General features: G+C 48.4%; 1 protein-coding gene across 6 annotated transcripts in view; it reads left to right on the forward strand.

Annotated features, from left to right (window-relative positions):
* The window catches only part of GALNT18 (polypeptide N-acetylgalactosaminyltransferase 18), a 362,191-nt gene that overhangs the window by 191,693 nt on the left and 156,395 nt on the right, over window positions 1-14,103 (forward strand). For all 6 annotated transcript variants that reach the window (XM_065528547.2, XM_065528548.2, XM_005578608.4 and 3 more), the window contains one exon: window positions 6,811-6,977. In XM_065528547.2, coding sequence (XP_065384619.1) covers window positions 6,811-6,977 — 167 coding nt within the window. The remainder of the gene's footprint in view (window positions 1-6,810; window positions 6,978-14,103) is intronic.

The following is a 14,103-nucleotide window of genomic DNA, read 5'->3' on the forward strand; positions in this document are numbered from 1 at the left end:
TGCATTCTAAATTTCTACTCTATGCGGAACTTCATACCCAGTATTAGGGATACCTGATGAGCAAGGCAGACATGGCCCTAACTTTGTGCAGCTTATAGTCTAGTGGAGACACTGACGTTTGTTAAATGATCACATATAAAAACACATTGCAATAGCATGTACGCGGCATGAAGGAAAAGCAGAATCTGTGAGAGTCTCACAGGGAACTGGAGTCCATCCAGGAAGGGAATTGGTCTTTCTCTACTGGGTTATGTATGTGTTCTCAGGGAGCAAGGAACCAAACCTATGCAGGTAACCACAGGTGGTTGGGATTTTTTGAAGGCCGATGAAAGCCCACAATCACACAATCAGAAGCCACACAGGCAGGCTCTGGAGGAGGCAGCGTGGTTCAAGACATCCTGGACAGCTCCAGCCTGCATCCTCTTTGCCCCACTTTTGCTGTGTTTCTAACAGTGACTTCATGTCCACGTCTACGGTTCACTCACTGACACGCCCTTCTTCCTATCCATCATTTCTGCTCTGCTGGGCCTCACTTATCACCTTCTTAGGATCTCCTACATTCAGTCCCTCCATGAGAAAGGCTGGACAGGACCACTGGTCATTCTTTAACATTACGAGATCCAGCTACGCAGAGTTTCTGTGCTAGGCTGCCTCATAGGCCCACAGCTAGCTCTTTGATGGCTATTTGGGGCTCAGGAAATCAGTCACTGGTCCTGTTAATTGTGAGTCAAATGGAGATGCCACACAGCAGAAGACACAGCAGCCTCGGTGTAAGGAGTCACCGGGATTATACATATCGGAGGCAGGAGTGTCACAGGAAGACAGTGTTGGGCTTCAGAGGCTCAGTAGTGTTGATCGTATTTGTCCACATCGTCCTGCTAGATAGAATACAGCCTCTCCATTCTTCATGCACATTTGGCAGCCTGGAAACAACTCCTTCATTTCGCCCCTCCCTCAAGGTCTCTGTGTTGCCAGTGACACAACACCACTGTCTCACAGTCAGCACTTCTGGGTGGGTATGGAAAGAAAGATATGGAAATCATCATTCAGCAGGGTTATGAAGGCAAGCTCTGGAATCAAATGAGCCCAGGTTTAAACCCTGGAAGATAACTTACCATCTCAACTCTATTTCCCTCAACTGTTAAATGGGGGATAATAATGCCGTTTACCGTATAGGATTGTGGAAAGGAATACAATGCGGAAAATAGTCAAAACATCTGAACAAGTCTCGGTATGGTTTCTGGCATATGGTAAACAGTAAATGGAAGTTTTTAGTATTATTTCCAAGTATTTTGTATGGGGCAGCAAATACCCTGCAGTCTCTTAGCTTCAGAGGCTATGGGGATGCAGATACCAGCCAGAAGGAGGGACAGTCTTGATTCTTCTCTTGGCCAATGGGAACCATCACACTGCCCTCATCCTCTGGTTTTATTATGTCATGCAATCTGGGAAGTGACAGGCCTGGGAATCTAATCTGGAAAGATCTGGAAGAAGCTAGATGTATTTGAGTAAGGCCAGAGGAGAATCAAGCTAGTCCCATGGGTGCAGGTAGGAGACAGAGGCTGGAGTGAGGCCATGGTGGCCATGAGGGCCAAGAAGAAAGTGCCAATCCTGGGGCCAGACCCTCTCCCTGGGTGTACGTCCCAGGGGGTTAGTGAGCCTGAACCTTTGTGTGCTGACTACAGCTGAGAGGGGAGGGACTCTCCAGGAAAAGCTTGGGGAGAAAGCAGGACCAGGACGATCCCCTCAGAGGAGTGGTTGCTTGGAGTGCCACCGTCTCACTTGCTTTGTCAGGTGGGCCTGGCCTCCACTCCCAGAACCCTAGCATAGCTGGATGCTGTTCCCAGTGCGTCTTGGCAGACAAACCCCAGTTCACAGTCTACTTTGATCTTCATTCTAGAAGGGGCCTGCTCACTCTTCCCATCCCCCACCCCCAGGTCAAGCAGCCTCTATGAACAATTCACTCTGCTAGACTAGGACCTTGCAGACTTGCTGAGGTCAAAGAGGGGAGGGTCTGCCAATCCAAGATGGAGGTGTCCGGCTGTAGCGCATGAGGTCTGGCCACTGCCCTGGGTCTTATCAGGTGGCCGAGAGCTGGGCTTTACCTCACTTATTCCTCCACTGCTTCCCCGCCTCTCATGATTGTACAGCACTGAAGCCCTTGGTGTAAATTTTCCTCATACATATCTCCAAAGTAGCCCCCTAAGTTGTTGCTCCCCATCCCTGCATCCCCTTCTGTGTGCAGAACTCAATAGAACGGAGTCTGTCATGACCATCAATTCCAGCTTATTAGACAGTCATATCCCTCCCCTCTCAGAAATGCCTTGTTTTTTATCTCTAGTGGAAAATGGCTCAGCTTTGAACAAGAATAAAAGTAAAAAGGGAGGTTTTTATGGCTTAATTTTACAGGAGAATGTTCCTGTTCTCAAAATGAGCATGGGCTCAGTCTCGTGCAGTTGTGAGTTCTCGAGGAGCTTAAACACAGAAGGGCTGGTCCCAGAGTGTGACTCCCAGAGATCCGTGTCCTCAGCCCTTCCCTGCAGAAGTGAGCAGAGAGGCAAGTGCAGAGGCAGACATCAGGGCAGAGGGGAGGGAGGCTCTGGGAGGGTCCCAACTGTGGCAGAACTGGGGCAGAGTGTGTGGGTGGCCCAATCCTGGAAAATCCAGGTGCTCTGGGAGGGCATCTTAGCAGTGCAGATGTGGGAGCAAAGTCCACCGGGTCAGTGCTGGGTTGCCAGGCCAAGAAAGTGGCTGGACTCTAGAGCAAAAGCTCTGGGCATGGGTCCAGAGCAGTCCTCTCCCACACAGCGGTTGGAGGCATGTTCTTTTCAAGGTGACTCAGACTACAGCGCAAAGCCTTCTCCTGAGTTCAGTGTCTGCAGTGATGAGGATGGCATGACCAGGAAGGATGTAGATGTCTTTCTTGACATGCTCTTCTTCTTCCCTCTTTTTGCCCCTACCCTTCAGCAATGTACATTCTGCTTCAGTGTGGAGGTGAAAAGGTGTTTTGGGGAATCTGAAAGGGAATTTATTCAACAGATACCAATGGAAGACCTGCTGCTTGCATCATGGTGTGGGGCAGTGGGCAGGAGGGTGTGAGCAAGGCCAGTCTGTGCCCTCACAGCTGGTGGTATAGGCATGGGGTACCGCCTGACTTGGTGTGCCTAGGACTTTCAGTGCTGAAACTGGAAAGGTCCTGGGCAAACTGGGATGAGTTGGTCACCCTATGTAGTCATGATGGTAGCAAGGGGATGTTTCTTGTGGCATCTGCGGGTTGGGAGGGAGGGGAAGCTGGAAAACATGTGAGATATAAGAGCCTCAATGTTGTGGAGAGAAGCCATCTGAGTGATCCTTTCCTCCCACTTCCTTATTCTGTGACCAAGACATAGAGCAGAGAGGGAAGGTGGCTCATTCATGGTCACACAGCAAGGTGGGGCAGAGCTGGGAACAGCACCTGGGTGACTTCATCCCCTTCAAACGCTTTCCCTAAAATAATCCCCCCACATCATCTTCCTTATCCTGCCTGCCCCTCACCTCTCTGCTCTGCTTACCCAGGGCCACCTTAGGTCAGGTGTTGAGAAACTGAAGGCTGAGGGAAGGTGTCTCCTGATGCCAAGAGAGAGGCCACAGCAGAAGCATGGCTATCGCCAGGAGGCCCCAGCGGTCCCAGGAGAGAAGAGAAAAGAAGGATTTAAGGAGGTCAGGGCATTTGGCCTGGAGGGATTACAGTGTAAAGAAACTGAGCACTTCTGGAGACTTCCAATGTGAGGCATTGGGGCCATTCCTGCAGGAGGAGGGAGCACGGGAGAACAGGAGCCTGCTGGCGGGGGGAGGACCTGACTCTCCTTCCAAGGGAGGAGGTTTGTAAGAAAAAGGAGCAGTCCGACATCAGCGGCAGGCACTCAAAATGTAGGCCGTAGATAAAATAAGCAAGCTTGTTAAGTTTGTTTCATTCCATAAACATTCATGGAGTGCCTACTAAGTGCCAGACTGTAGTCCAAGGTTAGGAGACAGCACAGTCCGAAAGCAAAGTTCCTGCTGTCAGGGGGCTTCATTCTAGTAGAGCGGGGCAGACAATAAACAGGTTTGAATGTGACGCCCTAGAAAGTGTGTTCGGCTGTGTTCAAATGAGTTTTCCTAGGAAAACTTTATGTTCAAAAGTCTTTCATGCGAAAATTGTGATCAGCAGGGCTTAGCTTATTAAACAAATACAGCGTTTCATTCTGCATGGAGAAAGACCATCAGGAGACCAGCTTCCAGAGACTGGCAGCTCAAACCATCATGGCTGCTGCCGGGAGGAATTAAAATTGGTTTCCTCAGATGGGGGAGACTGGGCACTATGTTCAGAATTAAGAAGGAAAGAGAGTAGGGGGAAACAGTTACCCCCCATCTCTGAACACCCTGGAGATTTGGATAGTGAGGCTCTGGGAACGCAGAGCAGACCCCCTGGGGAAGTGCAGAGATACAGAAGCAAAGTCTTCATTGCTGGTGGAGTTTAGCAGGGAGGACAGTGAACTTGTACCAATCCACTGGCCTTCTTGGGAGCTGTCTATTATACTTTATATTAAAGAAGAATTCATGTGCTATTTGTTTGGCCACATATGGTATTACTTTTTAAATGCAATTAACAAATGGTGTGTGTGTTAATACTCATCTCTGTCAGTTTCCGTGCCTAGGGAAAGCCCAGCTGCTGGTCTTGATCACCATAAATAAATACTAGCTAGAGGACTTATTTGACTGTCAACCACAGATCTTTTAATTGCTGTTATGAAAATTGTAATCACAGTTTTCTTTTCTAAAATATTGAAAAAGATCTGATGAACTTCAGAAGGCATGCCAGTCTTTCTCCTTCATTCAAGTTCCTCCCCTCACCTCCCTCTCTATTCCCTTCATTCTTTCATCATTGTCAAATCAGCTGGTTCCCTCCTCTTCAGCCACAGCACTGTTCCTTTGGACCCACAGAACCCTTGCACGACTCATTTTTGCATGCCATTTAAGTTTCTGATCCAACCTCTCTTCCTCAGAGAGTCCTTCCTGACCACTCCTCGTACAACAGCTGCCAGGGTACCATCCCGTTCTCTTGCCTAGAGTTTCTTTTCATCTTAGCACTTATATGAAATTGTATTTTTTCTTCCATATTTATCTGTTTCTCTGTCAAAGCATAAGCTCCATAAGGACAGGGACTGTGGGACTATGTCCACTTCCTGCTGTACCCTCAGTGCCTGTAAGACTACCTGCCTAGAGGAAGATATTCAATATATATCTATTCCATTAAATGCACGAACAAATGAATTCTACACCAATCTATTAACTTGGTTTTATTAAAATCACAAGTACGAAGTAGATTTGGGAAAAGACTCAACTCTTTCTTTCCCTCATTCCTCTCTGGCGAGAGAGAAGGAGAGCTGGAAATAGAATGGGAAAAGTTTCTGTAAATTTCTGGTAACCATAGAGACACTGATCTTAGTTTATTAATCTCATGCTCTTAAGCAGGCTGGGGCCCCATGGTGATTTCTCCAAATTGCTCAATGCTGGTTATCCTGCAGCCTTCCTCATTAAAGAAGAGCAGGCCCATTCCTATTCTGCAACACTTTAATTACTGACGAGCAGAAGCCCCGTGCAATTATGCTCATTATTGCGTGTTCTGACCTGGCTGCACCTCCCACTCTGGAGCAATGGAACATGGTCACCAGCCCTAAACCCCTGGAGCCTTCAGTGGGAACCCTCCTCTCCAAACCCAGGGCCTGGGACAGGGCTGTGATTGCTGCTCCATTCTTTCATTCATCTACACGGAAAATGGGAGCTTAGTGCCTTCTAGAACAGCATTTAGTGTCAGGCAGGGAAGGGCACCAGCAGTGGTCTCCTGCCCATAGAGACTATGCTTGCGGAGGAGGGAACTACCCTCAGGAGCCATGGCACTTTCCATTGTCTGGCCTCTCATGGGGTCTGATTTCAGAACTGTGTTCCTCTTCATATGGGGAATACCTCAAGTCCTCAAGAGACCACCAAATGGCTTCAGGGTTTCAGCAGAGCTATGGGGAAATGGGCCAGTTAGGGGCATTCTCTTTCATGGCCATTTCTCCTTCAAGGAGAGATCCTGGTGCAGGTGTCAGAGGACCAGAGTTGGGATTCTGTCATGGTAGCTGACTGAGAATGCAGCCATAGGTGGGAACTCAACCTCTTTGAGCCTCAGTCTCCCCATCTGTGAAATGAGGTTGGACCTGGTCCTTCTGCTTTTTCCTCATGTTGAGACTGTTTCTAGCTCCAGCCCTGTTCTGGAAACTGGATTTCTGTGATGAGCGAGAAGCAGGAGAAGTCGCAGGCAGTATGCCTTCTGGAGTGAAGGGAAGTAGATTCTGGCAGTAGAAGCCTCTGGGAGGAGGCATCTTTGTCTTCCGAGGCTGGGTGCCTGAGGTCTGGCCTCACCTAGGTGTTGGCTGCCATTTTGGAAATACTACAAATTGACTTTGGTTGCATTTCCCATTCTACTGGATTTAGAAACATTAAGTCATTCTTCTAGTAAACAATCGGGGACTACCTGCCAGCTACCATGTGCTGTCCTAAGTGCTCATGGCATTACTGTTCAGCTGGCATAGTCACTGACAAATTCAACTCAGGTGTGGGGTGAACTGGTTTCAATGCTTGTGGGCCTTACTGCTGGACATTTAGGGCTCATCTTAAGTGCATCAAAGAAGGGGCCCTTGGAAGAATCTGGACTCCTGAGCCCTCCAGCAAAGCTGGAGCCAGGACACGGGGTGGGTCAGCTCCTGAGGTGACTAGCAAATCTAAGTGCTTGGCTATTCTTTGCAGGTGCCGTAACCTCTCGTTTCCTGACAGCCTGCCGGAGGTGAGCATCGTGTTCATCTTCGTCAATGAAGCACTTTCGGTGCTGCTGCGCTCCATCCATTCAGCCATCGAACGCACGCCCCCGCATCTGCTCAAGGAGATCATCCTGGTGGATGACAACAGCAGTAACGGTGAGTGTCAGAGCTTCCCAAGGCCCAAGCCCTGCTTCCTGGCTGACATCGAAGCCGATGGTTCAACATCGGGGTTCACATTTGCTCAAGGCTGTCTGTGGCTGCTTTTTCTCTGGAGTATAGATGAGAAATTCATGGTGGCCACTGCTTCGGAAGGTTCACTGCATGTGAGCACAGCCTCTGCATCCGAGCATGGCCTCTGCATCCCAGAGGGGTCTGGTCTTTAGGCTTTTTCTCACTGGCTGCCTACTCTCCCCTCCCATATTCCAGTGCAATATGATAAGATAGAAGGCCCTGACCTCCTACCCTACCATGTACACAGTGAACATGTCCAGTGACTCTTTTCCATGATGCATCATTTCACCTAGTAGGGTTCCTCAGCCTCTGCCTGGAAGATTGTTCACTGGTGTTATGTTAGCAGTGGTGGTGGTGATGATGGTGCTGGTGGTGATGGAGGTTGTGGTGGTGGTGATGATGGGGATGGGAGTGGACATGTAACTCAGTGACAGCAGCAGACCTGTCAAATGTCTAGCCTCTTTGCTGGATCCCCTGTTCCCTGTTTCATCTGTCCTTAGCCAGGCCCTGGGTGGCCTGCAAACACCTCATTGAGGCCATGACATCACTAACTCTCTTTCTCCAGCACTACCAGCCACCTCTTCTCCCTGGTGCACATTTCTTGGTCTCTGGTTCTTTGCACCCCCATGTGCCATCATATACCATTCTAGACTTAAAGACCACATTTGGAGACAGCTGAAAAACCAGTGTTCTTGACAGGACCATTTATATGAATGTACTTCTGATAACGCATGATTTCTCAAAATAGACTTCTGGGTCGCTGTGTCACAGAAACACTGAGCTTGTGTTATCTTTTGAGCTTTCTCTGGTGTCAGGTAGTAAATTTCCTAGTGAATCAGTTGCTGTAATGAGAAGTTCAGATGGGCAATTTGTGATTTGTTATCAATTAAAGCTGAAACACATTGGATAATTGAAACGTATTTAATCTGAGAAAGCGAATCTTCATTTTCATTTTATCATCATATGGTAAGAAGCGTGGGAGCAGTGCTGTGAGGGGATTTTAGAAATTTCTGAAGGGCACTGCTGGAGAATCATTTGATTCTCATTGTTCTGTGGACATGAAGAAAGGAAAAGGCTTCAAGGATGCAAACAGGCAACATAGTCTTAAAGGTAATTGTGTATCATGAGGGAGACAGGAAGGGCTCAGCTCCTGTCTCTGATGGCTGCCTACCATCATCTAGCCTGGGACCCAAAAAACTAAGGCCTAAGAAAACTCCCATCCCCTAGTGACTAACGCCAGACAGCCTGACTAGCCTGCCCCACACACTCTATCCCTGGACTTCACCTCGGCCTGCTGATCCTCCTCACGTCTTACATTGTAAGGAGGCACAGCATGGAAGAACCAGCATTCGAGGATGAAAACATCCCCCAAGCAAGAGGCACAACTTCTCACATAACAAGAGAGAAGAGAATGGAGCACTAGGAGGAAGAAATCTCAGAGCCTTTCATTTCTTCCCTATGGTGAGAACCTTATCATGTCCTTAAGGATACCATTTGGACTATAAGCCATATGGAAAAGGCTGGTATTGAGTTTGAGAAATTTAGATAAGGAAAGTGAATCAGATATAGAGGATTTCCTATTTGAACTTAAAGAGTTTGAACTTTATTTTGTAAATGGCAATAACTGTCTAAAGCTTTTGGTCAGAGGAATGACGGGGTCAGAGCTGGGCAATGGAGGAATTTGGGCATGGGTTATGATATTGGCTGGGGCATCTTGAAGAAGGGAAATGGATGAGAAGGCTATTGCAGCAGTAGAGAGAAGTCAAGAGGCCTGAAGTCAGGGACAAGTTATGGGCCTGAGAGGTATTATGAAGGAAAAATCTGTTGGACCATTTGACTGAGAAGCCATGGGCAGGCAGGCCAACAGCGGGGAGGTCAATGACAGCTCAGAGTTTCAAGCCAGGGTGATTTAGAGGGTGGCGGTGCATTGCCCCAGAAGAGGCAGGCAGCAGGAGCAATGCCCTGGTGCAGTAGTCCATCATCAGGGATGCAGATGAGCAGCACCCAAGAACTTTCAAAACCAAAGCTCTAGAGCATTGTGGTGATGGTTCAGTAAACTATCTTGATTGTGGTATTGGTTACACAAAGCTGTACTTGTCATCACAACTGCATCAAGCTATATATGCACACCCAAACCAGTGCCTGCCTGTATAAGGAGAAAGCTGAACAAGCTCTGTGGATTGTAGCCGTGTCAGTGGCCTGGTTTTGATATTGTGCTGTGGTTGTGTACAACGTTACCATTGGGGAATACTGGGTGAGGGGCACATGAATCTTCTAGGAGATTCTAATTCAGTGAGTTCGAAGAGGGTTCTAGACATCGCTGTTTTAAAAGGCATTCTTTTTTTTAATTTTGATTTTTTTTGAGATAGGGTCTTGCTCTGTTGCCCACTCTGGAATGCAGTGGCACGATCACAGCTCACTGTAGCCTCGACCTCCTAGGCTCAAGCAATCCTCCCACCTTAGCCTCCCGAGTAGCTAGGACTACAGTTGCATCCACCATGCCTGGCTAATGTTTTGTAATTTTTGTAGAGATGAAGTCTCACTATGTTGGGCAGGCAGGTCTCAAACTCCTGGACTCAAGCAATCCTCCTGCCTCGCCCTCCCAAATGTTGGGATTACAGGCATGAGCCACTGAGACTGGCCTTAGAAAGCATTCCTAATGATTCACAGGTCTGTTAGAGAAGCTTTAGTTTCAGGAATAACATGTGGCTTCACTTTTGAACGTATTCGGTGTCCAGTGCATAGTGTTAAGAGCCAGAGCTCTGGATTAAAGCCTGAAGTCATAGATTCTGGAACCCTCTCCACCATGGATGATAAGTGACTATGGAAAAGTCCCTCAGCCTCTCAGAGTCTGTTTCTCTCTCTCTGGAAAATGCAGTTGATAAATCCTCCTTTGCTTGCCTCGCCTGCCTGCAGTGGTCACATCATGTGTGACTGTGAATTGATCCCTGTCACTATTACCCTCCCTGAGTTCTAACCCATTTCCAGGAGGCAGGCACATAAGCCAGCAAACTGCGTGGCAGGAGCCCCAGAGGGGAAATGTGGGAACACGGATTTGGAGTCTCATGCGTGGAGTACTTAAAGCCATTGACTGGAAGGAGAGGAAGTCAAAAGGGAAGTGGAAAGAACAGGAAGTTAGAAGCTTGAGAGAATACTGAGGGTAAGATATGTAGGCGTCGGGAGGAAGAGCGTTAGCAGGTGAGAGAGGAGGAACGCTCGGGAGAATCTGGAAGACAGCACAGTCTCTGTGGACAGAGAGAATTTCAGGAATAAGAGAACTGTCTATTCACACAACCCCACAGACAGGTGGAAGGATGAGGAACCTGAGCAGAAGCCACTGAGTGTGGAAGGGACAGACCTGGGAAACCTCAGCGAGAAGCTTTAGTGGAATGTTGGGGATGGGGGCTGTCGAAGCCAGATGAAGATAAAGAGCAGGCAGTGAGGGAAGATTTTTCCTCGAGGATTCTTGACTGTAGAGGAGAATCACAAGCTCAGGCAGGAACTGGAGCAATGTTTTCCAAAAATAAAAATTAAAAATTACCATCTTCTACAGCAAGAAATAAAGTTACATCATGACCCAGGATGACACACCCACTCACACCCATACACACACGATGGGAACATGACTTTTAAGAAACAATGCTTACCCTTGTAATGTGCCAAGCACTCTGCTATTTTCTATTATATTATGTTCTGTTCTGTTCAATTCAATTCTATTGTATTTTATTGTGTTCTAGTTCTCTTTTCTTAAATGTAGGTTGTTCTCAAGACCCTGAGTGCATATTAGAATCACTTGGAGGGCTTTTAAGACATTCAGGGCCCAGGTTTTACCTCTAGTGATTTAATGGGTCTGGGGAGGTGGGCACCTGAGGCCAGGGTTTGGAGCAGGGCCTCTGAGGAGGAAGATGGGATCCAGGGCACAGAAGCAAGGATTGCCTCTGAAAATAAAGGAGTCGTCTTTCTCCTGCCCTGTGAGGGAACAGGGAGGCAGCAGGAGGTAACATGGCTGTGGTGATGGGTGCCTAGAGTCAAGCATAGCAGCAGGCTCAGTGCCTGATGGCCGACAGGGCCAGAGTGGAGGCCGGACATGATGGGAAGGGGCCTGGCCCTGGCTAGAGTTCCCATGTGGAATGGGACAGGGAGGTAACCAGGAATGGGGCTCCTTGACCCCGGGCTGAGCTGAACTCACAAAAGGGGAAGAAGAGACATTAGAGTGAGCTCCTGGAGGAAGTGGCGGCTCTCTGGCCTTAGGACATGGCTAAAGGCCCCTCGGACCTCAGCCTGACTTGGAGGAAAGCAGCTGTGGCCAGACCCTGTGCAGGCTTCATGTTGGGGGCTGCTTCTCTTGGCCATCTCATTCCGCGCAAGACTTTCATGTTTTTCAAATCAGGCCAACTCCGCTCGGTTCAACTAACGTTTCTGTAGTACCAGCCTGGGCCAAGGGAAGGAAGGGGGTGACGGATCAGACCTAGTCTCTGCCATGAGGAGTTCGGCAGATAAGTCTAAAGTGGGGATGAAATGTTCTAAGACTTGGTTTCCAGGCTCGGTTCTGCTGCTTTCTGGCCGTGGGTCTCTGGGCTTAGGTTTTCTTCTGTGCCGCGATGGGACATCAGGCCCTGCCTTGCCTGTCTGCCTCACAGAGGCACTGGGGATAAGGTGAGGGAATCGGAGTGAAAGTTCTGTGTGAGCTTCTGGGTGCCAAGGGTGACTTAAAATGACAGTGATAATAATAACAACAGTAACAATAATCATGATAACAGCTGACAAGTAGCCACTGTTGAAAGACAGCTGTTTTGATGGGAAGAGGGCAGAATTTGGCATTCAGCCAGCTTTTCCGTTCCAGCTCTCTCTGACTTCGTGCTGGCTGTGTGTTCTTAACCTCTGCGAACCCTATTTTCCTTATCTGTAAAATTGAGATGTATAATTCCTACCTCAGGGGTTGTTGGGAGGCTTGAATGAGATAACATGATGGAAGGGATGTTGGTGTTTAAAACTAAATTACGCAGCCGTGCAGAGCCATCCGAATGTCTTCCTTACTAAACCTTCCTTCCCAGGTTTCTATTACTAGTTCCGTGCATGCTGGCGTCTCGTGTCTCCCCAAGCTCTCTTCGGCCACACCTTTGCTTTGGGTCAGGCCTGTGCTTCCTCAAACACAGGAACAGGGCAGTCAATCACTGCTTTCTTCTTCCAAGCCTCTCTAGACCTTTAGCTCTCACTCAGAAGCTAGGGACTGAAGGCTCTGTAAGTGGCCGTTATGTAGGAGCGTGAATCCCTGTTCTCTGTCTCCTTAGCAACTTCCTCAACAAGCTCCACTTTTTCAGGGGCTGGCTCCGATCTATCACGCTGTCACTCTGCTGCAGCAGTCTCAAACTTTAGCGTTTGAGCTTGGGTAAAAATATGGACATTTGGCAGTGTGTGGTGGCTCATGCCTGTAATCCCAGCACTTTGGTAGGCCAAGGCAGGAGAATCACTTGAGCCGAGGCATTCAAGACCAGCTGGAGAACATAGCAAGACCCCGTTTGTATATTACTAAATTTTTATTTTTTGAATAATGTGGAGGTTCATACCAGGCATGCCCTGGCCTCAGGACATTTGTACTTGCTGGTTTCTCCATCTGGAATGTTCTTTCTATTCCCTCCCCCCACCCTGCTCCATATCTGCACAACTTGCTCCTTTTCCTCTTTAGGCCTTTACTCAAATGCCTTCTTCTCACTAGGGCTGTCAGTGAATCACCCCATTTAAAGGACAGCCCTCCTCCGTGTCACTCCTCACCCCACCCCTTGTTTCTTTTCCTCTGTATCTCCAAATGCCATCTGACATACTGTGCTCACTCATTTACTCTCCCCTAATTATTTGCACATTTCCCTCCCCCAGTGTGTAAGCTCCAAGAAGACAGGGGCATTTATTTTGCCCCGTGAAGCATCTCCAGCCCCTAGAATAGTGCCTGGTATTTGTAGTTGTTCAATAAATATGGATTTAATGAAATAATTTTGAATCTGTAGATCTGGGGCAAGGCCTGAAACCTGCATTTTAGCATAGCTGCAGGGCACTCTGATTCTTTGTGAGTCACTGTTCTAATTGTTGTCCTCCATCTGTGCTGCAACTGAGGAGCCCGGGACAGCTGCCTCCGCCTCAGCTCCCCCAGAGCTAGCCTCTGGCTGTGGGCACCACTGGGTGGAGTGTTTCTTCCTGGGCCAGGGTCCTTGGAGCTTCCCTGTTGTATCCCAGGGATATGGCATAAATGTAGGGTGGAGTGCAGAGGAGAAGGTAAGTTTCTCTTGCTGGTCTGAACTCACTTCCCATCCTCAGAGTCAGATGATCAACCCTGAGCCTCCCTGCATTACCCACCCTCTACAAGCATTCCTGACAGTAGTGGCCAGGCTCTGCCTGCTCTGCAGCTCGAAGGCCATGTTTCCCTCCCCTCCTCATCCTCCTTGTCAAATCAAGAAAATGGTGGGAGCACAGCTCTGAGCCTGCTGGTTTCAATTACCACACTTTTCAGCAAATCCCAGTGGACCAACGTCTTTAGCTGGGATTGCATGATTCAGCCTCTACAGACTTCCAGAGGGAGGGAAGCACCAGGATTTTCAGTCAATAGAGGCATCTCTGCCTTTGACTCTTGGCATTCATTGCTTCATTCTTTCAGTCCTTCAACAGGTTTTTGGTGGCCACGTGCTTTGCGCCGAGTGCCTGGCTAAGCACTCCGGGAGCTTGTTCATGTGGCACAGGTATCCCCGTGCCTGGCACAGAGCGAGTGCCCAGTGAGCGCAAACCCGCTCAGGCTCCCTCACCAGCTGTCCCAGCTGTTCCCTCGCCCCATCTCACAATTCAGCCACTTCCATTTCTGGGGGAAAAAAAAAAGTTTTCTTTGCTGTAGTCAATTTCTATTTCCTTTTTGAACTCATGTCCTCTTTTGATAAACATAAAAACCACATACCCTTCTTTTATGCCACTTGAAATTTCAAAATTAATTTGAATTTGTGATTAAAAGCACATCAAAGCAATGGTAATATCAAATATTCTTTTAAGAATCCCATGCCCTGGAGATGTC

The sequence above is a fragment of the Macaca fascicularis genome, chromosome 14 (genome assembly GCF_037993035.2).
Source record: "Macaca fascicularis isolate 582-1 chromosome 14, T2T-MFA8v1.1".
Lineage (NCBI taxonomy): Eukaryota > Metazoa > Chordata > Mammalia > Primates > Cercopithecidae > Macaca > Macaca fascicularis.